The sequence below is a fragment of the Triticum urartu genome, chromosome 7A, assembly GCF_056163025.1.
Source record: "Triticum urartu cultivar PI428250 chromosome 7A, HENAU_Tu73, whole genome shotgun sequence".
Classification (NCBI taxonomy): Eukaryota; Viridiplantae; Streptophyta; class Magnoliopsida; order Poales; family Poaceae; genus Triticum; species Triticum urartu.
Window position 1 is genome coordinate 673,335,112 of NC_141879.1, and position 26,740 is coordinate 673,361,851.

General features: G+C 46.7%; 5 protein-coding genes across 5 annotated transcripts; 4 read left to right on the plus strand and 1 right to left on the minus strand.

The window, feature by feature from the left end:
* The first annotated feature begins 5,803 nt into the window (after positions 1–5,803).
* LOC147961317 (uncharacterized) lies at positions 5,804–6,474 on the plus strand. The gene is made up of 2 exons (XM_087533759.1): positions 5,804–6,019; positions 6,124–6,474. The coding sequence occupies exons 1-2, from the start codon at positions 5,804–5,806 to the stop codon at positions 6,472–6,474; spliced, it is 567 nt and encodes a 188-aa protein (XP_087389885.1).
* Positions 6,475–6,977: 503 nt separating this feature from the next.
* Positions 6,978–10,416, minus strand: LOC147961318 (uncharacterized). The gene is made up of 10 exons (XM_087533761.1): positions 9,942–10,416; positions 9,628–9,833; positions 9,377–9,532; positions 9,088–9,279; positions 8,692–8,998; positions 8,146–8,587; positions 7,869–8,064; positions 7,679–7,777; positions 7,173–7,244; positions 6,978–7,097 (listed from the first exon to the last, which is right to left on the minus strand). The coding sequence occupies exons 1-10, from the start codon at positions 10,414–10,416 to the stop codon at positions 6,978–6,980; spliced, it is 2,265 nt and encodes a 754-aa protein (XP_087389887.1).
* Positions 10,417–12,015: 1,599 nt separating this feature from the next.
* Positions 12,016–12,938, plus strand: LOC147961319 (tyrosine--tRNA ligase 1, cytoplasmic-like). The gene is made up of 2 exons (XM_087538115.1): positions 12,016–12,201; positions 12,399–12,938. The coding sequence occupies exons 1-2, from the start codon at positions 12,016–12,018 to the stop codon at positions 12,936–12,938; spliced, it is 726 nt and encodes a 241-aa protein (XP_087394241.1).
* A 1,463-nt stretch (positions 12,939–14,401) lies between these two features.
* On the plus strand, positions 14,402–18,057 carry LOC125554586 (protein FAR1-RELATED SEQUENCE 5-like). Its single transcript, XM_087534782.1, has 7 exons — positions 14,402–14,433; positions 14,553–14,741; positions 15,199–15,463; positions 15,560–16,250; positions 16,354–16,811; positions 16,956–17,243; positions 17,338–18,057. Exons 1-7 carry the CDS (start codon positions 14,405–14,407, stop codon positions 17,992–17,994), a joined length of 2,577 nt encoding a protein of 858 aa, XP_087390908.1. The 5' UTR covers positions 14,402–14,404; the 3' UTR covers positions 17,995–18,057.
* A 6,696-nt stretch (positions 18,058–24,753) lies between these two features.
* On the plus strand, positions 24,754–25,424 carry LOC147961320 (uncharacterized). Its single transcript, XM_087533762.1, has 2 exons — positions 24,754–24,969; positions 25,074–25,424. Exons 1-2 carry the CDS (start codon positions 24,754–24,756, stop codon positions 25,422–25,424), a joined length of 567 nt encoding a protein of 188 aa, XP_087389888.1.
* The last annotated feature ends 1,316 nt before the right edge of the window (positions 25,425–26,740 follow it).

Consider the following 26,740-nt stretch of genomic DNA (forward strand, 5'->3'; position numbering starts at 1 on the left):
TCTTTGGAACAGACTGACGAGCAGGCGCAGATGTGCTTGCACCTACCCACCGTAAGGCCAACCCTTGGGCACAGCGGCGGAGTTATGTGTGTTGTCCACTCCCGGGTAAAAAGGATTGCATTTATGATAAAGTAGATTTGGTTTGACTGCAAATATGGCTGGGGTGTTTGTTTCATCTACATGCGCTGGGGAGTTTGTTTCATCTTCATGCTAATTGTATGGTCTTGCAAAAAAACTGTTTTAGAAAACCTTTGTCAAGCTGTATCGTGTGTGCGATCAGTGCCCGGATGTCAGAACAGCTAGTTTTTCATGGTTGATATTTGTTGGTCAACCTGTTTGTCAAGAAAACGTGGTTAGGCATGTGTAAAAAACCCTGTTGTGCTGATGGTTGACACAACGAAAAGGAACACTGGACAAAGACGTGCAGCGAGCGGCGCGGTTGTCTCCTGCTACGGCAAAGCACTGTGCTAGCGAGGTCGCCCATGTGTTCTAGGACATGGACATGTCACAGTGTAGGTTCGCTGCCCAAAAACTTTATAATCGCGATGATGGCGTGCTTGGCGTGGGATGGGGGTGTACTGGGCATGACAAGATGTGTTTCACAGACAAAGATGGAGAACACATGGGCAAGTAAATGCGTATGTACTGTTATTGTCAACTTTACCAAGCTTCACCCGTGATTTCCCCCTCCTGTATGAGCCTATGGAGTCGCTCAATCGGCCTGGCTTGCTAAGATTCAAAATTTCACCAGCCCGTAGCTTTGGAGCGCTTGGGATTCAAAATTTGAATGGATGGAGTTGGAGGGAACATGAAAATTTGGATACGCTACATATAGAGGTGGCGGGATTCCACGGAGTTCATGCTTGCAAGGATTTGATGGCGCCCACCAATAGTGCACCCATCCACTCCGCGGTAACTACCTCGGATGGCACAACTCTGGCGCCCAGCTCGCTGATTGTTAGTACTATTCCCACTAATACTTGCTTATGTTGGAAAGTTGGGCTATTTGCTTGACCTAGTTTTTTTGTGATTTTCCAACGTGCAGCAGGGTGGCGCCGTGCATGGTGTGGGCAACGACATCGTGTCTCATGCATCGGCCTCTCTTTGCACCGCAGCAGACGAGGTTAGATTATGGATTGAAAAATTAGAAACTCAACTTCATTTTGTTTTCTCTTCTCGCTAGTGATGATTTGCGTGTCTACAGGCCAGCGTGTTTGGGCAAGGGCCAGTTAATCGTGCTGTGATTGAGATGGTGGAAGTGGCTGAAAATGTAACGAACTACTTTTAATTTCCTGCATTATTACAACTTTGAATTTCCTCGATGATTTGTTGTGCTTACTTGATTTGCTTGTTTTGTTAGGCTGTCGTGCTTCCTCAAATACATAACGCGGTTGAGGAGACAGGGGAGTTTGATCCATTGGACTACAATGCTCCTGCTGGTGCTAATGAGCTCGCGGATGGTGATAATGAATCGGGTACAGGCAATGTTGATCGAGCTGCTGCTGATGATGACGTCGACAGCCCACCAAGCAAGCGCCTAAAGATTTAGTTTACCTCGTCCATGGGAGTTATGGTGTGGCGTGTGTTTGAAAATTAGTATGCTATGTAGAGAGTGCACGTGAGTTGAATTATCTTAGTTCGTCAGTGTAAGCTTATGGATTAGAATGACAATGATTTGCTGACGTTGCAAAAAAATGATTAAAGACTAGCCTGACTTGTGTGGCCCAATGCATGCGTTGTGTGGCTGATGTGCCTAAGTGCTGCCATGCAGAAGGGCACGCCGGTAGTCCTGTGCTAACCGGGTTCACCTAACGCTGCTCCGTTAGGACGCATGCCGAATGGATGGAGCATTTGTATATATACCCCGTCCTGGACCAACTGAGTATCCATTCCACCCCACCCCGCCACCTCTCTCCCTTGGGAGCACCGCCACACGCACCACCATTGAAGGCTGCTGAAGAAGAAGGTAATCTCTTTGCATCTCTTTGCTCTCTGTCCAACTCCATTCCTACTAGTAAGTTTCCTTTTGTTCAGTTTGCCATGCTGAATACCTCGTCCCCTCCTTTGCTTTGGATGAATCAGATCTAGCAGGCCGGCTGGTGGGGGGCATGGCGCGGGGGAGACCACCAAAGGGCGCGTCTCCGGCAGTTGCGGCAATGCCGGCAACTGGTTCTTCCTCGGCGGCGGCGAGCAGGCGTCCTCCGACAGTACATACCAGCTTCACCTCCATGGCCTTGCAATCCCTTGCTGGTGAATGGAACCCCGAGGTCAGAAGTGTTTTCAAAGATGTAGGCATGGAGCAGTTGTGCAAGATCAGGGTGTTAGGCAACACGAATAGGATCTTTTCCATGTCTTTGATCTCTAGAATAAACCCAGATAACATGATGATGGACCTGGGTGATGGGGTTTTCATAGAGATCAACATTAGGGAGGTTGCTAGATGTATCGGTCTTGAGCCGGGTGGTAGGAAGATAGACATCGCCGGTGGGCGTTGCCTTGCAGATCGTGAGGGCTTGCTTGGCCATGTGCATGGGCTACTTGGCACTGGAATGCCAAGGTCGAACAACATCCCTGTTTACAAAGTCAAGAAAATAGTTTAGGGTGCTAGTAGGGGTGCCATAGAGGGTGAGGAGCGAAAAGCCATGAAGGTGGCTGTGACACTGTTAGCCAGCTCGACTTTCCTTGTGCCTACTGGTGCCACAGCAAAGATTGCAAATGAGCTACTCCCTGTTGTGGCCGATCCAGAGAGTATAGCGGAGTTTGATTTCTGCAATTACGTTGTTGAGGGGCTGAGGGAAGCAGCACGGAAGCTAAGGCATGATCTCAGCTTTGATCCTACTTTGGTTAACCTAAGTGGGTGCCTCATCATCCCACAGGATAGTTCGATCCCACTAATCTAGCTCAAATGCAGTCGTGCCTACTATATTATGCGTTTTGTTTTTTTTCACGTGGCAAAAAATGCTAGATAATCTGGCTGGATTACCACGAGCATGGTCGCCAAGGCAGGCTACTGTTATCCATCCCGAGGCTTGCTGATTACTCTGATGTAAAGCTAAAGGAGCAAATCCGGAAGCATGCAGCTGCTCATGGCATAGAGTGCGGCCTAGAGGTAAAAATGTGTACTTGTTTATATTTCTCGAGACTGTCTGCATGCATTGCCAATTAACTCCATGTGTCTCTCTGTCGGATTCAGTTAGGAGATGTTCCCCGTTCTCCGTCGGCAAATATCATTGGTTGGTCTGGTAGTGCTACAAAGATCGGTGGTGAGAGCAGTGCGGCTGGTGGATCAGCTGGTGCTGCACCGCATGCCCCAAGCACTCCCGCTGCGACAAGTGGCTTGTCTGATGAGGTACATGGATGGAAAGCTACTTGCACAGTTTTTAAAAATCGTTCGTTGTCCTCTGTCTTGGTCAGTTGCTATTGCTAACTCCATTTTTTTGATCTGTTGTTATGAACATCAAGATCCTTGCTTCTTTCAAAGCTGCAATGGATTACAGTACCAGATACGCGAGGCTGAATTTGTGAAGGTGGTTGACACTATCAGGGACAGTGTCCTGGAGGATATCAAGAAGAAGGCCGCAGAAAACAGGCAGAAAGATCTAGAGCAGACTTTGGATTTCTTCCTGGCGCACGTGAAAAGGCATTCTTCAGTGGCGGCTATGTTTCCTCGTAACATGCCTGACGCGCCAAGTAACCCAAAATCTACAAGTATTGATGTTTTTCTTCTCCTGCGTCTATGTTTATGTGCTATCTTGTTTGACACTGATTGCAGTTTTGTCATTTATGTTGCTCCTTCCTCTGCACACAATCTGTCCGGGCCTGAGACCCCAAGTGGGCTAGTTGACACGTCTATGTACTATGTGATGACTGAAGGTATACACCTGAATGAACTACAAACGATTCAAAAACATTTGTGGTATCTAACTTGTCGTTTCGTTTGAATGCAGATTATGTGATGCAAGCGGCTATTGCACAAGCTGGTGCTGCTGATGATGGGACGCATGCCACATCAATTGCCAAGTACACGCCGATACGCAACAAAAGGCTAATTCTGCCTGGAGTTGAGGAAAGCCCTTCTGATATTCCTAATCCGCTAGGTATGATTCATTTGGTGATCACACATGAGCTTTCCTGGGCCGCGTTAGACATATTGACATGGTAATTTCTTCTTATGTGCAGCTATAGTTCATCCAGATGCATACCTCGCCCCAGAACTAGACTATGGTTACTCGCCTTTCGAGCTTGAGCTGAAGTAGGTCCACTATCCCGATCATGTTTGCCTTGGATTTTACGACGAAGTCGAGTACCTCACCTGCAGGGATACTCTTGCAAGGTGAGACTAAATGCATAAAGTTGCTGGAAATGTTTTAGTTTTTGCTTCCAATTAACTAACGATTTGTTGTTTGTCTTGTTAGTGTTTGGTATGACAGCTCGCGACCAACACCTTTGAAACTGGATGGCAACAAGATCAAGTACCAATACAGTCTGACAGGGGAGATGCACTACAATGGGATGGAGGCTTGGGTACGTGGCTTCAATGAGAGAGAGATCAGGATGGTGGACATGGTTGGATTACCAGTATGGAGGGGGTTTGCATCTCCTGACGTGCCTGTAAGTGAATATGACACACTAAACTTCGTATAAGCAGTTCTGATGTATCCGATGCTGACAAAACTTGTTTCTTTGGTGTAGTTGCACTTTGAGAACATCATGGACCCGGAGGGGGCTGCCGTGTTGCGGAGCTTGCTTTCTACGGGAAGCATTGGCTTTCAGTTGAAATTCTGTCGCCTGGTACGTTTCCTAAATGTGTTGTCAAAGCGCTATGACTGTTGTTGCCCAAAACTGAACTTTCCCATGCTCATGCAGATAATGATGCCTGTGTCAATGATGAGAGACTGGTGCTTGTACGTGTTTGACATGCTTATGAAGAGACTGAACGTGCTGGACCCAGTTCTCACACAGATGAGTTCAAATGCATATAGAGCTAAGCACGGGAAGACAATCTTGCTTATGCTTAATGGCATGAAGCGCGAGGGTGCCTTGTTGGATGATGGATGGCAGATGAACATGTCTGAGTGGACAGTGAGGTACAACAGAAACATGCATGTTGCATGTGGCAGGTGCGTTGATTGTTCATTGTGCGATACTATGTTTGCAGACCAATAATCTTTATCTGATGTATATGCTTGTGATTGCAGTGGTGAGTCTCCTGGCTACATACCTTACTATGCAGATAACTTCAATGGGACTCGTCTGGAGCACGACGTGCCAGAGGTAAGAGAGCTGCTATTAATTCTCAGAAAGTCAAAAAATTCTCTGTATCCAGCAGAAAATGACTAGTTGTTGTTGTATTTGCAATAGGTTGGTCTGGCGACTAGGAGGAAGAGGATGCTGTACGAGACGATGGCGGCAAAGGAGAACACTGCACCACACCCAGGGATCATGGAGCAGCTCACTGATGAAGATTAGATTGGGCGCAGTAGAGGTGTGTGGTCGGTTTAGGACGTTGTTATCGTAGGGGCGGATCATTTTGCGATGCCGTGGACAAGCAAAGTGGCTGTCTTTTGGTCAAAACATTGTGACTGATGGTGCTTGTTTAGTTTCAACATAGCTGCTACTTGTGAGCTGACGTATGCTATTAATGTACTGCCATCCATCGTGTGTTTGATGTGATGGCTCCTTTTGCTCAACGTCTCTTTCCCTTTTGAATTTTGAACTAGCCGTTGCTGCATGCGTGCTCTATAAGAAGACGCCATGGTGGAGGGTGCTGTTGCCAACCAGCAAGCTCTCAGAAATACCAGCAATGGCATCCTCTGCTTCCTCTTCCTCTAGAGCTCGTTCCTCCTCTCGTAGAGTGATTTCTGGACAAGTGAGATCCCCAGTTAGGTACAGAGAAGGACCCCTGGACTATGAGCCGTTCACACCATGCGATTGTCGTGAGAAGCCAAAGGCGGCTATGTGGATCTCATGTAGTGACGAGAATCCAGGAAGGAGATACAAGACATGTTACCGCGCAAGGGTGAGTGCGTTCACGGAATCTCTTGGCATGTTTCTGGCTATTGATGTTTGTTTTTGATAGAATCAGTGGTCTTAATTTTGATTTGTGTTCTGGTCATTTGGCAGAGGGGAGGGTGCGATTTCTACCAGTGGCATGACAATCCGATCACAAATCCTTTCCTTAAGCAACTGGTAATTGATCTTAGGGACCAGGTCTGGTTACTTGAGAGGGCAAACGCTGTTCTGCAAGATGCAGCAAGGGCGGCAGAAACTGAGGCGGCCAATCTATCTCACCAGCTTGCACAAGCTATGGAGCTGGCCATGGATAGCGGTGAAAAGATCATGGTGGCTGGTGTGGCTGGTGTTGCCCGCCAGCATGATGGTACTGCTCGCGTTGCCGGCAAACACCACCTGATCAAGTCTGTGTGTGTGGTTGTTGTAGCTCTGGCATTCTACATGTTGTTCATGGCTGTGTAATTCGAGTCAGTATTGCTATGATTATGAGTATCTTGTAGTAGTTTGGAGTTGTGTGATGCATCCTAATTTATTAGTTCGCCGTTGGTCGTGTACCAGAACCACTTATCAGTGTCAAATCTGTTGTAAAAAGGTGTTGTTTGCAAAAAACCAGTATGATAAAAAATGGGTATGGTGAAAAAAACTTGGCTAATGGAAGGATTTCACTCCTAACAAAACAAATATATTATTTTTCCGATCATACAAACAGAAGCTTTCCCATTTAAACAGAGGGAGTCATCCCTTAGGAAAAAATGGACTGACACAATTTGAATTGAGAGCGACCAAATTTAGAAACAATGTTCCTCCCAAATTTTGTTTGATAACAACACTGCATCTAGAAAAAAACATAACTTGCTAGTGCTTAAGGGAACGCTTAAAACGTCTCGGGGATATCTAGTATTCTTATAGATAAATTGGTGGCGGCGGGTGAGTCGATCTACATGACATGAGCATCGACAAGCTGGTCACAGAGCTACGAATGATCCCTTGATAGCTTCAAGTGCATCGGAAGGCACTGGCGATTCATTTCCCTGAAGGCGCATAACCTCGTACAGCATCAGGTTCCTGTGTATCTCCAGGTTTGCCTGTGTGCATTTGTGATGCTAGTTAGTACACGTAAGGAAAGCTACGGTGGTTTTTGTAGCTAAAAAGCTGCTTACCTTGGTTAGTGGGATATGGAGTTTGTCGCCATCATAATTCCTAGCGAAGAACGAAGAGCACACACCGTAGTCCTCCCTGTTCGAAAATATATTTTGGACAACTTAGAGAGCATTCGTACCAACCAAAGTATGCAGCATATGATCTATGTTTTTTCGAAACTTACTTATCAATGTTCTCTAGCATGATAACAGGAAATGCCCGGGTCCATTCTCCAGAACTGCAATGCCAGGAATCATATAGGGATTGGATGCATCTGAAGAGGGCGGGTGAAGCAAGTCAGATACATATGTGTGCATGTTGATCCTTCGGTTGCTAAACCCAAATGGTCCAACTGCCAGGTCAAGTACTGCAATCCTTCTTCTGAGCATGTCAAATGAGTAGACGGACCAGCCGTCGGGCAGCAGTGCAGGGATATGCCACTGGCGGAAAAAATATAGTTCATGAATCATCCATGAAAAAAATGATAAAACGGGAATTGGTTTTGTGTTTTATGGTTAGAGTTTACCATCCGGCTAGAGGCTGGGTTGAAAATCTCGTTTTCTTCGGTAAATGTTGCACGGATGGACTGGGTCGTCAATGGATCCGCATTTGACAAAACCGCAGTCTGAAAAAAAGATGACATCCTTAGCAAACATAGTGATTAAAAAGGTGAGAATGAAACTAAATATTTTGCTTGGATTAGTTGTAGGACTCACAGCAAAGTCGGGCTCTAGAAACTTCCTCCAGAACATGGTCAATGTGTCCTTTGTGAAGCTCCTGTCCATCTGTGATAGTCTCCTAAATATAGCAGCACACATCTCATGGCTAAGCTGTTCTTTGCCTGATAGTGCTTGCTGGATTTCAATGCCGTCAAGTAATATGAGTCTCGGCTTCAGATGCATAATCCATTTCCTGGACGCAAAATGTAGAGTGAGAACATTGGTCTAATAGATTTGCCAAAAGAAAAATGTTCGGTGAATGGTTTGCGACTACCTTTCAAGAAGAAAAGTGGCCGACCCAGCCAACCAATCTTTTATGGCCCTGAGAACTGGAGCTGCCGGCGGCAAAGGGACTGACCCAATTGCCCATGGGTCACGAGCGATGTTGCATTTAGTAATCCGAATTCTGTCTGGCACGTTGTCGTTCGTAGTTCCCAATGTCACATATCCAGAGCTCGGGCGTTGCTCAGCATAGTATGTAACAATGCTAGCAGTCAGGTCGTCAAAGAATGCATATATACTATCGGCAACCTCACGGCGACTGTCTTGCTTTGCTGACAAGGATGAATTGTTGATAGTATCAACAGCTGAAGGGCTAGTAGTTTGGAGTGGGTCATCCAATCGCACACAGACCTTCTTCGATGATTCCCCCTGGATGGACGGGCTGAACACAACTCCCCTCTTCCGCGCAATGGAGCTATTGGCAGATGAGCTACCTGTGACATCACATCAATTTTATATTAGACATTGTTAAAATTCCATAGCTAGTATATTGAGCTGGTCATCCTACGCAAAATGGTAGCATTATTCTGGAACAAACCTTCATTTTCAAGTTGTCCGGGCAGCCTGGACGCAACCTCATTGGCAAGGGGGGTGACGAACGTGTGGTCTAGTTTGTCTTGCATAAGGATGGTCGCCAAGTTGGGGCAATCGCTTTGGTTTTCACTCTTCATGATGCAATGTTTACGCCCATTGGCCTTGCAACAAGTGCAGTTCTCAGCTATGCAATTGATGAGTTTGTCCGCAAATGTGAACATTGATGACTGAAAAGCCTGCCTCATCTCCGAAATGTTGGCCAACCCACGCGCATTTTGCTCTCGGAGGAGTATCCCAAGCTTCTCGCTGGACTATTGGGAAAAAGGATTTTCATAAATTAGTATGAACTACGCTGGGATTCAGATTGGTTGACCAAAAAAAGATCGATACATGTACTTACTATTGATGGGTGGTTTGTTCGTAGATGGTTTGAGAAATCTTGGGGTCCAATTTTGGCGTAGGTAGCTCTTAAAATAGGGGCGGAGGGCATCTGGGCTCGTTTTGTCGTGGTGGATGTCCTTGGAATGTTTTCGTCTGCAGGATCAGTGGATGCGCAGACGAGGCCCTTGCTGATGTTTTGTTCAGACCGAACCTGACCAGAGAAAAAAATGGCGTTAGGTACAAGTCATTTTGTGCCTAATTGGTTTTATTCGCTGTTTTTGTTTTGGCATGGATTTTCGTAAACTGACCGATGCGCTGTGGTATGATATTTCACCTCCTCCCATGCTGACCGCTATGATCTCAATCATCTTTTTCATGGACTCATACTCGAAAAGTGCTATCCTTGGATACATTCCGCGTGGCTTGTTCATTTGACCAAGGTCTAGGCTGTCCAGGACGAACACCTGAAACAAATGAAGTTGTCATTGTCAGATTAAGGTAACAAAGATGTGAGCGAACACAAAAAGTATGGTAGTGGTCGATGTTCTCGGATTAATACCTGTAGGAACAAATGGCATCCGACAATGTGAATGGTCGGGTTTCTCTTAGAGACATCTGACTTGAATTTCCTGACAGCATGGAACAGGTGCTTCAGAAGGTAGCTGCACCAGTTCCATTTTCTGATTTTGCTAACATCATGCAGGGCAGCCCAGAAATCTATTGTTATGTAGTCATGCTTGGCTGATGGGGCAAGAACATGGCCAACTACAAAGATGACGAATGCAATTTTGAAACACTGGATATCAATCTGTCTGGACTAGGCTGTGATGTCCCATAACAGGTATGCCTCTGCCGCCTTCAAGCTGTGTGTACCTTTGTCACTGATGCTAGCTGCAAAACGTGTATACTCAATGCAAGCTTCTGATGGTTCGACACATTCAGGTCCAATTGCTAGCTCACCGCGTGGTATTGCAAAAATAGAGTGAACTGACTTGTCTGTAAGCTCAAGCATGCCCTGGCCTTCCAGGTTGATCACGCTGCTGTCAACATCGACTCTATCCATGAGGTAAGCACTGTACTTAAGATTGATCTTTTGCCACGACTTAATCCGAAGCAAACCATCAAAACCTATTTCTCTGACTAGTTGTTTCTTGAAGTCCGAAAACTTGGAAATAACAGAGCCTAACTTCAACAACGAGAGCCTAGACGTAATTGATGGTGTCCCTGGCACACCGCTGGATCCGCCAGAACAATCGCCATCGCTATCTAACTCATCCGGGGAAAACTCGCTCATTGTATCTTGATTAATAACTCTTGCTGATCCCTCCGCAGCAAAATGATTATCCATTCCGACAAACACCATGAACTACAGAACCTAATGGCAGGCAAACTAGTGAGATTTAGGAAGAACTGCTAAATCGTTACTGAAAAGCGTGAGGCTGTTCATACCTTTTCCGGCGGCAGCTTCGTGTTGAACAGGTCGCTGATAGGCAAAAACCTAAATGCTGACCGCTAACTGGTGGGTGTATGAGCTGCTATGCGTGGCCATGGCGTTCTCCCTGCTAGATCGCCTCCTTGTTCTTCCTGGGACTCTGGTTGGTGGGTGGGTGGGGAGAACAGATTGTTGAAGAAGATGAGCTGTGCGTGTAGATGCGGTAAATGCGTGAAGTGACTAGAGCACTGGGATTGCTTTGATGGGGTGGGCCTGGAAAGGCTGCTTTTTGCACGTCGGGACGTGACAAAAACAGTGCCGCACGCTGTTGTTCCATCTTGCCCATTACGAGGGCTGTAGATGTTCACCCTAACCAACTACTTCGGTTGCTAGCTGTGTAAAAACGAATTACCAATATATTTATTATGGCAGAACCGTATGGATAATGCTTAAAAGTGGCCGGTAAAAGTAGTTAAAAAGTGTATAAAAAATTGTTGAGTGGCTAATTGTGTTTTTTTGGCTGTGAAACACGGGCGATTATATTACGTGGTAGGAATTGATATCATTTTCGCGTCAAGAAAAAAATTAATATTGTGTCTGGTGGGCGAGGTTAAAACGTACGGCTAAAAATGATCGCTAATGTTTATAGCGTGAGGATGTACCGGGGCTAGCTACAACTGTGCCGTGAGTGGCGGGATATTATTGTAATGAGTCACGTGAGTGGAAGAGACATGTGCCCAGGCTGCCCTGTATACTTTTGGCACAGCAACAGACCTCGAGTGTGCCGCGGTACATGGAACAACGCCTAGATTCTGTCACCACATCACTATCTCTGGCAGCCGAGATACATGGGGGGCAAGCCTCTACGGGGGGACAGGCCCCGTGAATACAGGGGCGAATCTGGTCAGTGTGGAAAACGGACGGCCTGGATATAGTCCACATAGTGCACCGTTGACATACGTACCAAATTTTGGTATTAAACCATGCATGCCATCAATTTGCACGGATAAAGGCCCTTGCTACAAAACCTCACTAAACACTACAACCTATATCCCGTCCTCGCCAGGCGGCGTGTGCCGATCGTCTTTTCAGGTAGCAATGTTGGCGCGGGCGTTTGCGCTGGTGAGGGGCAAAGGTACCCAATGCCCACCGCTAAATCTCTTCGTCCAGAGCTCCGGTGCTCTTCGCCGCCGCTTCCACACGCCACCGCAGCAGTTTTACCGTCGGTCATCACTATCTGACTGTGCCTCCCAAGAGCAGCAGCCGCCACAAAATTACAGCACGGGAACTCCCCCTGCCTGTAGTACCATGCAGAACAATTCCTCCGCTAAGGAGAATGCAGCCAATTCTTGTCTTGAACCTACTGCAAACGATGATACTACAGAGGTGAATTTTGATCAGAGGTTTGCGATACTGAGCAGCATAGGGGAGTGCACCAACGAGGACGACCTCAGGACGCTGCTGAAGAAGAAAACTACTCCTGTCTGCTACGTCTGGTGCGATCCCTCCCCATCGATGCACATAACCCAGGGCATCACGATGGCGATCAACGTGAACAAGCTGCTCGAAGCCGGCTGCAAGGTCAAGATATTCATGGCGAACTGGTTCGCTCTCACAAGCTACAACGTCAGTCTGAGAAAATTCATTGACGTCTGCTCGTACAACACCGAGATGTGGAGGACAGCCCGCATGCGCCTCGACGTGGGCCCTATTTGGATCATGGGGTTAGAGTTAGTTTGGGTTAGTTGGAGACTCAAATAACCCAAAAGTGTCCAAACAGGGAGGATTAGAGTGGGTTAGTTTCATCTAACCCAACTATCCCGATGGAAAGGTGCTTATTTGGGTTAGTGGGTTAGAAAATAACTCTAACTCTAACTGTGTTAGAGTATCCAAACAAGGCCGAGGTGGAGCTCATTCGCTCGTCAGACGAGATCAGCCGCGACCTGCGTCGATACTGGCCGCTCGCCTTGAAAGTCGCAAGGAGCACCAATCTGAGCGAGGTGACGGTGTGCATCCTTTCGTCCAAGGACAAGAGGCCGTACTACGACGAGCCGAAGTCGCTCTTCTCCCACGAGGTCTTCGTCACGTGCATGCACTCCGCCGCCATACTGTCCCGTGACGAGGCGGACGTGTGGCTGCTGGACATCGGCCAGCGTGTGAGCAACAAGGTGGCCGAGCTGTACCGCGAGCGGGAAGCGGCTATGCGCGAGGATCCGCATCGTCCGGTCGTCGCCCTGTTCCACGGCGTGCTGCCCAGCCTGCTCGAGTACCCGGAGAATGAGATGTTCAGGGACCCGAGGTGGGCGATCTACATGGAGGACACGGAGTGGGAGGTCGGTCGGGCGATGCGGAAGGCGTTCCCGCCGGGGACCGTGGAAGGCAACCCGTGCTTGGAGTACATCAGGCAGATAATCTTTCCTCTGTTTGGGAGGTTTTAGGTGGAGAGGAAGGAGGAGGACGGTGGTGACAGGGCGTTCTTGAGCATGGAGGAGCTTGCCGCTGACTATGAGAGCGGTGCTCTGCAGGCCGCCGACGTGAAGCGGGCGCTTAAGAAGGCCATTAACGCGGGAAGTGGATTTTTCCTAACCAGTTACCCGCACAACCTGTATTCTGGCCCTCCATCTAGGGTCATGTCCAATCAACCTGCCCCACTGCGTTGTCAGCCATGCAGTGTACTTCCCCGTCATATTCACATGCATGCTGCGGCTCATTTAACAAAATTACTGAATAACCAAATATGCCACCATTACTTTTAAATAAATTACGTAAATTTAAATTCGTTTATGTGTTCGAGTTTGTCACAACCAGATCTACAAAACAAGTCTAATATCAATATATTTCAAATTAAATTGTGAGCCCAAGATAAAATTAAATTGTATGTGGCTCAAAAAAGTTTCATAAACATTTCATCAAAGTTCGGCCAAGCTGTTGATAAAGTTCTTTGTTTCCAGATACATTTTCTAGCAAAGTTCTTTCATATTCCTAACAAAGTGCAGACCCATTATTTAGAAAATTCTTCAGCCCTGATTCTGTTTTTTGGCACTTCAGAATAAAAATGAAAAGTTCTTCACTGTTTAAAGCAAACGTTTTTTTTAAAAGTGTTTCAAATGTATCCAAGACTGTACTTGTTTTAAAGGGCTTGGTGTCACGAGTTCAAATATGTAAAAAGTTTTGAAAATGACTTTTTGGTTCTAAAGATATGTAGCATCTAATTGTCAAAAGAAAATGAAAAAGATGGGAGTTAGAGGAGAGAGGGAAGCTAATGTAGGCCATGCATGTGTCAGGAAGAGAGAGAGAGAGAGAGAGAGAATCCACGCACATGCAAGGACGCGCATCTGCAATTCTGCATGGACTAGCAACGGCACCGATTTGTGTTGTGCGTCTAACTGGTTAGGATTCGCCATATTCGATTAACGCGGCGTTGCATCCCGTCCGTGATCACTTCGGCTTCGCCAGCACTAGCAGCAGGCCCTTGAAACGGCGATAGGTTGCGAAGCGACTTTTCGGTGGACGGCGGCTCGTGTGGACTTAATCATGGCCGTCCAACCGTTCCTGGGGATTGGCAAACATCACTTCGCTGTCTCCCCCCTGTCCGTTCCCTAGTAATAGGTATTAGGTTCATAGGCGTATCGGTGTGGAACAAATGTTTCATTGCTGTGGAGCTGGACTCGCGGAGTGCGTGGGCTGGTACACGGTGCAGCTGGGTTTGGTACAGTTGCAAAGATCACGTGACTAGTCTCGAGTCGAGGCGCAGGGCATGTTGGCCCACATCGCGTGGCCAGCTATCCCTTTCTGAAAGCACTGGCCGTCAGGGCACAGGCCCATACGCCTCCTGCTGCTCCTTTCTCCAGTTCGTCTTCCTCCTCTGGATCGAAACCTTGGAGCCTGCTCCGTGGACCTGTCCATGGAAACGGAGGGCGATTCCGAACAGAGGTAATTTAGATGCCACTTAGCAGAGCTACTAGTTTTTGTCTCACGCAAAAGATGAAGTTAGGATTAGATCTGGTTGCCGTTTGTCCCTGAAATTCCTTGATTTGATTTTTTCCGCTCAGGATTAGCCGCGGGCATGCGGGCAATACTGGTGCTGCCCGGCCTATAGAGTCCCAGGCTTCTATCAGCGTCGCCGAGGCTGACATTCGCCATGCAGGGGACCTCCGTAGCGGTGGCGGAGATGCCGGATTTCTTGGCGAGGACCCGCTCTTGCAAGTTTGTTCGGAGGCTACGAGCGGATGGACACGCAGGTAATCGCGCGTAGAACTGATTTCTTTTGTGTGCTGGTCATATATGCAAAAACGATTTCATTAGCATCTAGCTATATGTTATGTAGTTATTTAGTACAGGTCTGTACTAAATCCGCACTGTGTGTCTGACTGATTACATTAGGTTTCTGAAATTACTGGGATTATCTGCGTGCGGGCTGTTGCACAGTCTTCTTGTTCTTTGAAATTGCATATCCTGTCCTGTTTGTAGCTAGTTTAACTAAAAAGTCGAGAGGTGTCGGAGTGTGATACTAGGAAAAGATTTTGTTTGCATATCTTGTTTTTTATCTGCAGTCCTGCTTTGTCGGGTTTGCCTTTGTATAAAATGGGAAATCAGGGGGGCAATAATTGACAGTTTCGTGTAATCTGGTGCATTGAGGAAGAGGAATTGATTTTCTTTTCTATGCGAATTATTTAATTTGTCTCTCAAAAATAACAGGGTAAGGATCAGAAAGGCCCCCGCTGAGCGCGAGCTCAACCCGAACCGGAAAAGTGCCCTTGAATTGTCCATGAGGGCTTTCATATTGAAAAGAGATGGCAATGTTGTCAACCCAGCTGTCGGGACCTCTTTTGATTCATTGGATGAAGCCTATCAATTCTACAATTTATATTTGTGGGAGCTTGGATTTGGTATAAGGTATTCGAAAAGCAGGCTAAATGTGGAGCGGGTGAAGTGCATGCAGGAGATAGTCTGTGGATGTGCGGTGCGTTTGTTTTTCTTTTTGTGCATCACTGTTTGGGGAGAAAAAGTCTGCAAGAATATGTTATAGGCTGACAAATCATGTTATGTGCATCGGCAGGGTAAACCGGAGAGGGAGAATACAAGATCAACACGGTGCGGTTGTGCTGCCCGGATCAGGCTGCTTCGGTCGGACGACAATGGATGGTATATTTCAGAGCACCGGGCGGCACACAACCACTCTTTGTCAAGCACTTGTGGTGAGAAGATGCATTGGCCGTCGCACAGGCTCATTGACCGGTATACTAAGGATCTTGTTAGGCAGCTTAGAGAGAACAATGTCAGTCTTGGAAAGGTTTATAGTATAGTTGGTAGTTTTTTTGGAACAGTTGATAATGTGCCATTTACAAAACGGTCACTGAAGACGCTGTGTAGCAAGTTGAACAAGGAGCATTCTGATTCATATGCCTGGAAAACAATGGACATACTTGCGGAGATGAAGGCAAACGATCCAGAATTCAACTATACTGTCCAGGTTGATGACGAGAGCAGGATTAAGACACTTATGTGGGTTAACAGGCGTAGTGTGGACCAGTATAGGTGTTTCGGAGATGTTGTAACATTTGATACCACATATAGGACCAACCTATATGACATGCCATTCGGTCTGTTTGTAGGAGTGAACAATCACTTCCAGAGCATAATTTTCGGAGGTGTCATGCTGAGGGATGAGAAGGAGGACACATTCAAGTGGGTTTTCCGTGAATTCATCAGGATGGTCGGGGGTAAACACCCGCAAACAATATTAACAGGTACGGCTAGATTAGGGGTAGATGTGAATCTCTCATTTTTCTTGAACCAATACTTTCCATGATGTAAGCTCATAATGGATCTAATTTACTTTACTGGTTGCAGACCAGGCGTGGTCAATGGAATTGGCTATAGAAACAGAGATGCCCAATACAACGCATAGGTGGTGTAAATGGCATGTGCTGAAGAAAGCAAAGGAATCAATGGGGGTTTTGTGGAGCAAGAAAACTGATTTCAAAAGTGAATTTCATAAGCTGGTTCATCACATGGTCACGGAGCAAGAGTTCGAGGATGGATGGTCTGCAATGCTTGATAAATATTCACTGAGAAAGCACCCGTACCTTACTCAAATTTATGAGGTGCGGCATAAGTGGGCAAAGCCGTATTTCAGAGGTGTTTTTTGCGCAAAGATGACTAGTACTCAACGGAGTGGAAGTGCCAATCACATGCTTAAAAGTTATGTCCCCCCGGGCTGTCCAATGCATCTGTTCCTCAAACAGTACGAGAAGCTCCAGTTTGACAGAGAGTCTGAAGAGAGCTTCCAGGAGAAACGAACCGCACTGGTATGTTCTGAGAAAAGAGTCGGCCGGTCGCTTTACTAGTTAGTAAACCAGTCTCCATAGACATGTTCTTGATTGGTAGATGTATTAGACGAAGTGTACACCGATGCCTGATCTGTTCATTTTTTGTGTTTTGATATGTTTCAGAGTGGGGTTTTGTTGCGAGTAAATCTTCCAATTGAGAGGCATGCTAGCAAGATATACACAAGGGCAATGTTTGAGCAATTTGGAGGTGCTTTGTACAAGGCAGGGGCCTATGAACTGGATGTTGTTGTCCCGAAAAAGATATACATTCTTACTCACGTTGATGCTCTGGCAAGAGAGAAATGGAGCAAAGTACAGTTCAAGGTTGAAGTCGATGATGATCAGAGTTTCTTTAATTGTGAATGTGGGATTTTCGAGCACTCTGGAATGGTTTGCTGTCATTCGTTGAAGGTAAGTAAAAACATCTTCGTATGATGCTACACAACGTCATCTGCCATGCAAACAAAGTTGTGCTAGTCTGAGGTCTCATTTGCTGTGGTGGCAGGTTATGATTGAGCTCAAATTGAGCAAGATCCCAGATAAGCACATACTAAAACGCTGGACTAGGGATGCCCGCGATATATTTCCGGAGCACCTTGTTCGATACCAGAAGGACAGAGGGCCGCATGGTTTTGATACTTACAGGCACAACGCCATGTACATGAAGGCGCTTGAATGTGTTAGGCTGGGCGATAGTAATGTGAAGTGCTATGATGTTTTCATGGCCATGATGAAGGAGGTTTACACAACTCTTCTCCCCCTAAGCCATGACAAGGATGGTATGGGACTCGAAGAGCGTGAGGCTTTGGAGCAGAGAGCCAAAGATGGTACCCATGGTGACAAAAATGCTGATGCATGTATTAATATTGTTGACGGGGATGCATTGTCAAACTGTTCTTGGATTGCTCCTGCAAAAGAGATGGGCCAGCCGGGGAGGCCAACCACTAGCAGAGACAAGGCTCCGTATGAAGATAAAATGAAGAGGTCAAGGTTTTGTGCGATATGCCGGGTGAAGGGGCACAAGAGCACGACATGTCCGGAAAGGGGAGATATTCCGAAAGCTCCAAGGAAGATGCCTAAGTGTGGGAAATGTGGAGTGCTCGGACATCGTCGAAACTCTTGCGGAAAGCGGGCAGAACCCTTTGTGCCTAATTTCCTGTAGTTTATGTCGTCAGCAAATTTGGTTTGTGTTTGTATTTGTAGCTTGGGTAGAAATGTATTGTTGATATCCAGTCTTACAATGAGTTCAAGCGTGCGACTGGGTTATGCTTAAATCTTTGTATATGACTTTGGTAATTTTCACTCATGTTACTGCCATATTTGTGGACTGATTTCGGGTGGGAAACTCGGAAATAATTTGCGAAGCATTCCAAATGCCCAGTTGCCGGGCAATTGGGCCGCGGTCTGATCGGAAAAATGGGCCTTGGGGGAGGCAGAGATCTCTGGGTAGGATCGTTTCCCATTGTTGGGAATGAAACCTTTTTTTTCATTGCTATGCGACACATGCGATGTGTCGATGGCACCCCGCGCGTGCTCGAGTAGTCAGAGGCGTGGGAGAACTGATGTGATCGTGTGCTGATGCATGCCCAGCATTTTGATTAGACAACTCGCAGACTGGGCACGTCTCGTGAATTTTCATGAGGCATGGCCGGTGAGGTCTTTGGAACAGACTGACGAGCAGGCGCAGATGTGCTTGCACCTACCCACCGTAAGGCCAACCCTTGGGCACAGCGGCGGAGTTATGTGTGTTGTCCACTCCCGGGTAAAAAGGATTGCATTTATGATAAAGTAGATTTGGTTTGACTGCAAATACGGCTGGGGTGTTTGTTTCATCTACATGCGCTAGGGAGTTTGTTTCATCTTCATGCTAATTGTATGGTCTTGCAAAAAAACTGTTTTAGAAAACCTTTGTCAAGCTGTATCGTGTGTGCGATCAGTGCCCGGATGTCAGAACAACTAGTTTTTCATGGTTGATATTTGTTGGTCAACCTGTTTGTCAAGAAAACGTGGTTAGGCGTGTGTAAAAAACCCTGTTGTGCTGATGGTTGACACAACGAAAAGGAACACTGGACAAAGACGTGCAGCGAGCGGCGCGGTTGTCTCCTGCTACGGCAAAGCACTGTGCTAGCGAGGTCGCCCATGTGTTCTAGGACATGGACATGTCACAGTGTAGGTTCGCTGCCCAAAAACTTTATAATCGCGATGATGGCGTGCTTGGCGTGGGATGGGGGTGTACTGGGCATGACAAGATGTGTTTCACAGACAAAGATGGAGAACACATGGGCGAGTAAATGCGTATGTACTGTTATTGTCAACTTTACCAAGCTTCACCCGTGATTTCCCCCTCCTGTATGAGCCTATGGAGTCGCTCAATCGGCCTGGCTTGCTAAGATTCAAAATTTCACCAGCCCGTAGCTTTGGAGCGCTTGGGATTCAAAATTTGAATGGATGGAGTTGGAGGGAACATGAAAATTTGGATATGCTATATATAGAGGTGGCGGGATTCCACGGAGTTCATGCTTGCAAGGATTTGATGGCGCCCACCAATAGTGCACCCATCCACTCCGCGGTAACTACCTCGGATGGCACAACTCTGGCGCCCAGCTCGCTGATTGTTAGTACTATTCCCACTAATACTTGCTTATGTTGGAAAGTTGGGCTATTTGCTTGACCTAGTTTTTTGTGATTTTCCAACGTGCAGCAGGGTGGCGTCGTGCATGGTGTGGGCAACGACATCGTGTCTCATGCATCGGCCTCTCTTTGCACCGCAGCAGACGAGGTTAGATTATGGATTGAAAAATTAGAAACTCAACTTCATTTTGTTTTCTCTTCTCGCTAGTGATGATTTGCGTGTCTACAGGCCAGCGTGTTTGGGCAAGGGCCAGTTGATCGTGCTGTGATTGAGATGGTGGAAGTGGCTGAAAATGTAACGAACTACTTTTAATTTCCTGCATTATTACAACTTTGAATTTCCTCGATGATTTGTTGTGCTTACTTGATTTGCTTGTTTTGTTAGGCTGTCGTGCTTCCTCAGATACATAACGCGGTTGAGGAGACAGGGGAGTTTGATCCATTGGACTACAATGCTCCTGCTGGTGCTAATGAGCTCGCGGATGGCGATAATGAATCGGGTACAGGCAATGTTGATCGAGCTGCTGCTGATGATGATGTCGACAGCCCACCAAGCAAGCACCTAAAGATTTAGTTTACCTCGTCCATGGGAATTATGGTGTGGCGTGTGTTTGAAAATTAGTATGCTATGTAGAGAGTGCACGTGAGTTGAATTATCTTAGTTCGTCAGTGTAAGCTTATGGATTAGAATGACAATGATTTGCTGACGTTGCAAAAAAATGATTAAAGACTGGCCTGACTTGTGTGGCCCAATGCATGCGTTGTGTGGCTGATGTGCCTAAGTGCTGCCATGCAGAAGGGCACGCTGGTAGTCCTGTGCTAACCGGGTTCACCTAACGCTGCTCCGTTAGGACGCATGCCGAATGGATGGAGCATTTGTATATATACCCCGTCCTGGACCAACTGAGTATCCATTCCACCCCACCCCTCCACCTCTCTCCCTTGGGAGCACCGCCACACGCACCACCATTGAAGGCTGCTGAAGAAGAAGGTAATCTCTTTGCATCTCTTTGCTCTCTGTCCAACTCCATTCCTACTAGTAAGTTTCCTTTTGTTCAGTTTGCCATGCTGAATACCTCGTCCCCTCCTTTGCTTTGGATGAATCAGATCTAGCAGGCCGGCTGGTGGGGGGCATGGCGCGGGGGAGACCACCAAAGGGCGCGTCTCCGGCAGTTGCGGCAATGCCGGCAACTGGTTCTTCCTCGGCGGCGGCGAGCAGGCGTCCTCCGACAGTACATACCAGCTTCACCTCCATGGCCTTGCAATCCCTTGCTGGTGAATGGAACCCCGAGGTCAGAAGTGTTTTCAAAGATGTAGGCATGGAGCAGTTGTGCAAGATCAGGGTGTTAGGCAACACGAATAGGATCTTTTCCATGTCTTTGATCTCTAGAATAAACCCAGATAACATGATGATGGACCTGGGTGATGGGGTTTTCATAGAGATCAACATTAGGGAGGTTGCTAGATGTATCGGTCTTGAGCCGGGTGGTAGGAAGATAGACATCGCCGGTGGGCGTTGCCTTGCAGATCGTGAGGGCTTGCTTGGCCATGTGCATGGGCTACTTGGCACTGGAATGCCAAGGTCGAACAACATCCCTGTTTACAAAGTCAAGAAAATAGTTCAGGGTGCTAGTAGGGGTGCCATAGAGGGTGAGGAGCGAAAAGCCATGAAGGTGGCTGTGACACTGTTAGCCAGCTCGACTTTCCTTGTGCCTACTGGTGCCACAGCAAAGATTGCAAATGAGCTACTCCCTGTTGTGGCCGATCCAGAGAGTATAGCGGAGTTTGATTTCTGCAATTACGTTGTTGAGGGGCTGAGGGAAGCAGCACGGAGGCTAAGGCATGATCTCAGCTTTGATCCTACTTTGGTTAACCTAAGTGGGTGCCTCATCATCCCACAGGATAGTTCGATCCCACTAATCTAGCTCAAATGCAGTCGTGCCTACTATATTATGCGTTTTGTTTTTTTTTCACGTGGCAAAAAATGCTAGATAATCTGGCTGGATTACCACGAGCATGGTCGCCAAGGCAGGCTACTGTTATCCATCCCGAGGCTTGCTGATTACTCTGATGTAAAGCTAAAGGAGCAAATCCGGAAGCATGCAGCTGCTCATGGCATAGAGTGCGGCCTAGAGGTAAAAATGTGTACTTGTTTATATTTCTCGAGACTGTCTGCATGCATTGCCAATTAACTCCATGTGTCTCTCTGTCGGATTCAGTTAGGAGATGTTCCCCGTTCTCCGTCGGCAAATATCATTGGTTGGTCTGGTAGTGCTACAAAGATCGGTGGTGAGAGCAGTGCGGCTGGTGGATCAGCTGGTGCTGCACCGCATGCCCCAAGCACTCCCGCTGCGACAAGTGGCTTGTCTGATGAGGTACATGGATGGAAAGCTACTTGCACAGTTTTTAAAAATCGTTTGTTGTCCTCTGTCTTGGTCAGTTGCTATTGCTAACTCCATTTTTTTGATCTGTTGTTATGAACATCAAGATCCTTGCTTCTTTCAAAGCTGCAATGGATTACAGTACCAGATACGCGAGGCTGAATTTGTGAAGGTGGTTGACACTATCAGGGACAGTGTCCTGGAGGATATCAAGAAGAAGGCCGCAGAAAACAGGCAGAAAAATCTAGAGCAGACTTTGGATTTCTTCCTGGCGCACGTGAAAAGGCATTCTTCAGTGGCGGCTATGTTTCCTTGTAACATGCTTGACGCGCCAAGTAACCCAAAATCTACAGGTATTGATGTTTTTCTTCTCCTGCGTCTATGTTTATGTGCTATCTTGTTTGACACTGATTGCAGTTTTGTCATTTGCAGTTGCAGAAGACCTTGCTGCAAGTTCTAGGAAAGCAGCTCATGAGCTGATGGCTGTGGTTGTGCAAAACCAGAACGTTGATAGTGCTAATGCAGCTCAAGTTGCGGGGAATAACGGCGACAACAATATGACTGGAGTAATTCCATCGGATGTCCTTGTGACAACAACAGGTAATTACACATGAGCGACGCGCTACCATAACCTAGATGACCCACTTACTAATTTTCTGTTCAAAGTAGCTGCTGCACCAGGGGGAACACGCGATGACAGTGAGGAAGAGATCAAACCGATGGTGGTTGTTGACCGCAAGGGGAAGGGGAGAGCAACAGATGGTATGATCACGACCATGCTCCCGCTGTGGCATTCTTATAATTACCTTGTAAGTTCTGATTCATTTTCATTTTGCATGTGTATCAGACATAGCTCCCAGGGCCACTCGTCAGAAGACCATGCATGAGGTCCTTGCTCCTTCCTCTGCACACAATCTGTCCGGGCCTGAGACCCCAAGTGGGCTAGTTGACACGTCTATGTACTATGTGATGACTGAAGGTATACACCTGAATGAACTACAAACGATTCAAAAACATTTGTGGTATCTAACTTGTCGTTTCGTTTGAATGCAGATTATGTGATGCAAGCGGCTATTGCACAAGCTGGTGCTGCTGATGATGGGACGCATGCCACATCAATTGCCAAGTACACGCCGATACGCAACAAAAGGCTAATTCTGCCTGGAGTTGAGGAAAGCCCTTCTGATATTCCTAATCCGCTAGGTATGATTCATTTGGTGATCACACATGAGCTTTCCTGGGCCGCATTAGACATATCGACATGGTAATTTCTTCTTATGTGCAGCTATAGTTCATCCAGATGCATACCTCGCCCCAGAACTAGACTATGGTTACTCGCCTTTCGAGCTTGAGCTGAAGCAGGTCCACTATCCCGATCATGTTTGCCTTGGATTTTACGACGGAGTCGAGTACCTCACCTGCAGGGATACTCTTGCAAGGTGAGACTAAATGCATAAAGTTGCTGGAAATGTTTTAGTGTTTGCTTCCAATTAACTAACGATTTGTTGTTTGTCTTGTTAGTGTTTGGTATGACAGCTCGCGACCAACACCTTTGAAACTGGATGGCAACAAGATCAAGTACCAATACAGTCTGACAGGGGAGATGCACTACAATGGGATGGAGGCTTGGGTACGTGGCTTCAATGAGAGAGAGATCAAGATGGTGGACATGGTTGGATTACCAGTATGGAGGGGGTTTGCATCTCCTGACGTGCCTGTAAGTGAATATGAAACACTAAACTTCGTATAAGCAGTTCTGATGTATCCGATGCTGACAAAACTTGTTTCTTTGGTGTAGTTGCACTTTGAGAACATCATGGACCCGGAGGGGGCTGCCGTGTTGTGGAGCTTGCTTTCTACGGGAAGCATTGGCTTTCAGTTGAAATTCTGTCGCCTGGTACGTTTCCTAAATGTGTTGTCAAAGCGCTATGACTGTTGTTGCCCAAAACTGAACTTTCCCATGCTCATGCAGATAATGATGCCTGTGTCAATGATGAGAGACTGGTGCTTGTACGTGTTTGACATGCTTATGAAGAGACTGAACGTGCTGGACCCAGTTCTCACACAGATGAGTTCAAATGCATATAGAGCTAAGCACGGGAAGACAATCTTGCTTATGCTTAATGGCATGAAGCGCGAGGGTGCCTTGTTGGATGATGGATGGCAGATGAACATGTCTGAGTGGACAGTGAGGTACAACAGAAACATGCATGTTGCATGTGGCAGGTGCGTTGATTGTTCATTATGCGATAGTATGTTTGCAGACCAATAATCTTTATCTGATGTATATGCTTGTGATTGCAGTGGTGAGTCTCCTGGCTACATAGCTTACTATGCAGATAACTTCAATGGGACTCGTCTGGAGCACGACGTGCCAGAGGTAAGAGAGCTGCTATTAATTCTCAGAAAGTCAAAAAATTCTCTGTATCCAGCAGAAAATGACTAGCTGTTGTTGTATTTGCAATAGGTTGGTCTGGCGACTAGGAGGAAGAGGATGCTGTACGAGACGATGGTGGCAAAGGGGAACACTGCACCACACCCAGGGATCATGGAGCAGCTCACTGATGAAGATTAGATTGGGCGCAGTAGAGGTGTGTGGTCGGTTTAGGACGTTGTTATCGTAGGGGCGAATCATTTTGCGATGCCGTGGACAAGCAAAGTGGCTGTCTTTTGGTCAAAACATTGTGACTGATGGTGCTTGTTTAGTTTCAACATAGCTGCTACTTGTGAGCTGACGTATGCTATTAATGTACTGCCATCCATCGTGTGTTTGATGTGATGGCTCCTTTTGCTCAACGTCTCTTTCCCTTTTGAATTTTGAACTAGCCGTTGCTGCATGCGTGCTCTATAAGAAGATGCCATGGTGGAGGGTGCTGTTGCCAACCAGCAAGCTCTCAGAAATACCAGCAATGGCATCCTCTGCTTCCTCTTCCTCTAGAGCTCGTTCCTCCTCTCGTAGAGTGATTTCTGGACAAGTGAGATCCCCAGTTAGGTACAGAGAAGGACCCCTGGACTATGAGCCATTCACACCATGCGATTGTCGTGAGAAGCCAAAGGCGGCTATGTGGATCTCATGTAGTGACGAGAATCCAGGAAGGAGATACAAGACATGTTACCGCGCAAGGGTGAGTGCGTTCACGGAATCTCTTGGCATGTTTCTGGCTATTGATGTTTGTTTTTGATAGAATCAGTGGTCTTAATTTTGATTTGTGTTCTGGTCATTTGGCAGAGGGGAGGGTGCGATTTCTACCAGTGGCATGACGATCCGATCACAAATCCTTTCCTTAAGCAACTGGTAATTGATCTTAGGGACCAGGTCTGGTTACTTGAGAGGGAAAACGCTGTTCTGCAAGATGCAGCAAGGGCGGCAGAAACTGAGGCGGCCAATCTATCTCACCAGCTTGCACAAGCTATGGAGCCGGCCATGGATAGCGGTGAAAAGATCATGGTGGCTGGTGTGGCTGGTGTTGCCCGCCAGCATGATGGTACTGCTCGCGTTGCCGGCAAACACCACCTGATCAAGTCTGTGTGTGTGGTTGTTGTAGCTCTGGCATTCTACATGTTGTTCATGGCTGTGTAATTCGAGTCAGTATTGCTATGATTATGAGTATCTTGTAGTAGTTTGGAGTTGTGTGATGCATCCTAATTTATTAGTTCGCCGTTGGTCGTGTACCAGAACCACTTATCAGTGTCAAATCTGTTGTAAAAAGGTGTTGTTTGCAAAAAACCAGTATGATAAAAAATGGGTATGGTGAAAAAACTTGGCTAATGGAAGGATTTCACTCCTAACAAAACAAATATATTATTTTTCCGATCATACAAACAGAAGCTTTCCCATTTAAACAGAGGGAGTCATCCCTTAGGAAAAAATGGACTGACACAATTTGAATTGAGAGCGACCAAATTTAGAAACAATGTTCCTCCCAAATTTTGTTTGATAACAACACTGCATCTAGAAAAAAACATAACTTGCTAGTGCTTAAGGGAACGCTTAAAACGTCTCGGGGATATCTAGTATTCTTATAGATAAATTGGTGGCGGCGGGTGAGTCGATCTACATGACATGAGCATCGACAAGCTGGTCACAGAGCTACGAATGATCCCTTGATAGCTTCAAGTGCATCGGAAGGCACTGGCGATTCATTTCCCTGAAGGCGCATAACCTCGTACAGCATCAGGTTCCTGTGTATCTCCAGGTTTGCCTGTGTGCATTTGTGATGCTAGTTAGTACACGTAAGGAAAGCTACGGTGGTTTTTGTAGCTAAAAAGATGCTTACCTTGGTTAGTGGGATATGGAGTTTGTCGCCATCATAATTCCTAGCGAAGAACGAAGAGCACACACCGTAGTCCTCCCTGTTCGAAAATATATTTTGGACAACTTAGAGAGCATTCGTACCAACCAAAGTATGCAGCATATGATCTATGTTTTTTCGAAACTTACTTATCAATGTTCTCTAGCATGATAACAGGAAATGCCCGGGTCCATTCTCCAGAACTGCAATGCCAGGAATCATATAGGGATTGGATGCATCTGAAGAGGGCGGCGTGAAGCAAGTCAGATACGTATGTGTGCATGTTGATCCTTCGGTTGCTAAACCCAAATGGTCCAACTGCCAGGTCAAGTACTGCAATCCTTCTTCTGAGCATGTCAAATGAGTAGACGGACCAGCCATCGGGCAGCAGTGCAGGGATATGCCACTGGCGGAAAAAATATAGTTCATGAATCATCCATGAAAAAAATGATAAAACGGGAATTGGTTTTGTGTTTTATGGTTAGAGTTTACCATCCGGCTAGAGGCTGGGTTGAAAATCTCGTTTTCTTCGGTAAATGTTGCACGGATGGACTGGATCGTCAATGGATCCGCATTTGACAAAACCGCAGTCTGAAAAAAAGAT